The sequence below is a fragment of the Phalaenopsis equestris genome, unplaced genomic scaffold (genome assembly GCF_001263595.1).
Source record: "Phalaenopsis equestris unplaced genomic scaffold, ASM126359v1 Scaffold000276, whole genome shotgun sequence".
In the NCBI taxonomy this organism is placed as follows: domain Eukaryota; kingdom Viridiplantae; phylum Streptophyta; class Magnoliopsida; order Asparagales; family Orchidaceae; genus Phalaenopsis; species Phalaenopsis equestris.
The window spans coordinates 823,291-824,566 of NW_018164718.1; the positions used below are offsets into that span (position 1 = coordinate 823,291).

At 40.4% G+C, this 1,276-nt stretch overlaps 1 protein-coding gene across 2 annotated transcripts in view; it reads left to right on the plus strand.

Annotated features, from left to right (window-relative positions):
* Window positions 1-10: 10 nt before the first annotated feature.
* LOC110024785 (pentatricopeptide repeat-containing protein At4g19220, mitochondrial) overlaps window positions 11-1,276 on the plus strand; it is a 3,254-nt gene continuing 1,988 nt past the window's right edge. The window contains exons 1-2 of one of the 2 annotated variants that reach the window (XM_020724944.1): window positions 11-530; window positions 639-1,276. The exon at window positions 639-1,276 is cut by the window's right edge and continues 1,988 nt beyond it. In XM_020724944.1, the coding sequence (XP_020580603.1) occupies window positions 57-530; window positions 639-1,276 (1,112 nt within the window). In that variant the 5' untranslated portion in view covers window positions 11-56. The other variant, XM_020724943.1, reaches the window with a different exon arrangement.

Sequence of the window (1,276 nt, forward strand, 5' to 3'; positions counted from 1 at the left end):
GCCTCAACTGTTCAGTTAAAGCTGGATCCGACGGCAATGAACAAAAGAGAATCTGCATGGTGAGAATCATAACTTCAATTTACCAATTCCAAAGATTTAGAAGAATCCCTCCACTGATTCCATCCTGTTGGTTCCCCTCCTTATCTCTCGGCACCCAAAAACACTATTTTTTCTCTTATTTTCACCATGCCCTTCAAATGTTTGATAAAACGCCGCAAAGCGTTTCCTTCGAGCTCATATTCCTCAACCTTCTCAAAACCGAACCAGCTGATCCCTTCCTTGTTTCCTCCATCCATTGCCTTTCAATCCAAACCGGCATTCAGCTCGACACCGTCTTTCGAACTTCACTCCTCACTGCATATGCACGAGCCTGTGACGTGAGTTCCTCTTTGGCCCTTTTTCATGAAAATTTTGCTCGAGATTTGATCTCATGGAATGCCGTCATCAATGCATGCGTCTTGAACCATGCTTTTCAAACTTGTATTAATCTCTTCAATGAAATGGTTAATGATTTGCAAGAAGAAAATTTTGCTCGAGATTTGATCTCATGGAATGCCATCATCAATGCATGCGTCATGAATCATGATTTTCAAACTTGTATTGATATCTTCAATGAAATGGTGAATGATTTGCAAGAGTTTGATTCCACGACGCTTATCATTGTTCTATCTGCTGCTGCCCGCTCTAGCAACTTGAAACAAGGGGCAATTCTGCATGCTAATATCTTAAAAGGACATTTTGATTCGGATATCCAGCTTTGTAATGCTCTGATCAATATGTATGCCAAGTGTGGTGATCTGACTTCTTCTGAGTTTATGTTTGAAGATATGGGAGCCAAGGATGCTACTTCATGGAATTCTATGATTAATGGAAGTTTATACAATGGCTTTCCTGGAAAATCAATACTGTATTTCCGTGAAATGACTTGCTCTCTAGTTCGGCCAGATAGAATCAGCATCTCTTCCATGATCTCCGCCTGTTCTTGTTCAGAGGAGTTTCATAGCTTTGGAGAGGCTGTAAATGGTTGTGTGATAAAGTTGGGTTATCTGGGAATGCAAGACAGTTCCGTTGAAAATTCTTTGATATCATTTTATTTCCGTCATGGAGATGTTGAAGCTGCCAAGGTGATGTTTCATGGATTAGTTCACAAGAATATTGTCTCTTGGAATTCAATGATTTATGGTTTAGTTGAAAATGAAATAATTGATGAAGCTCTGCAGCTGTTTCGTGAGTTGCTGTTGATGATGGCCCCCCGGCCTAATGCTGGCCCATTTTT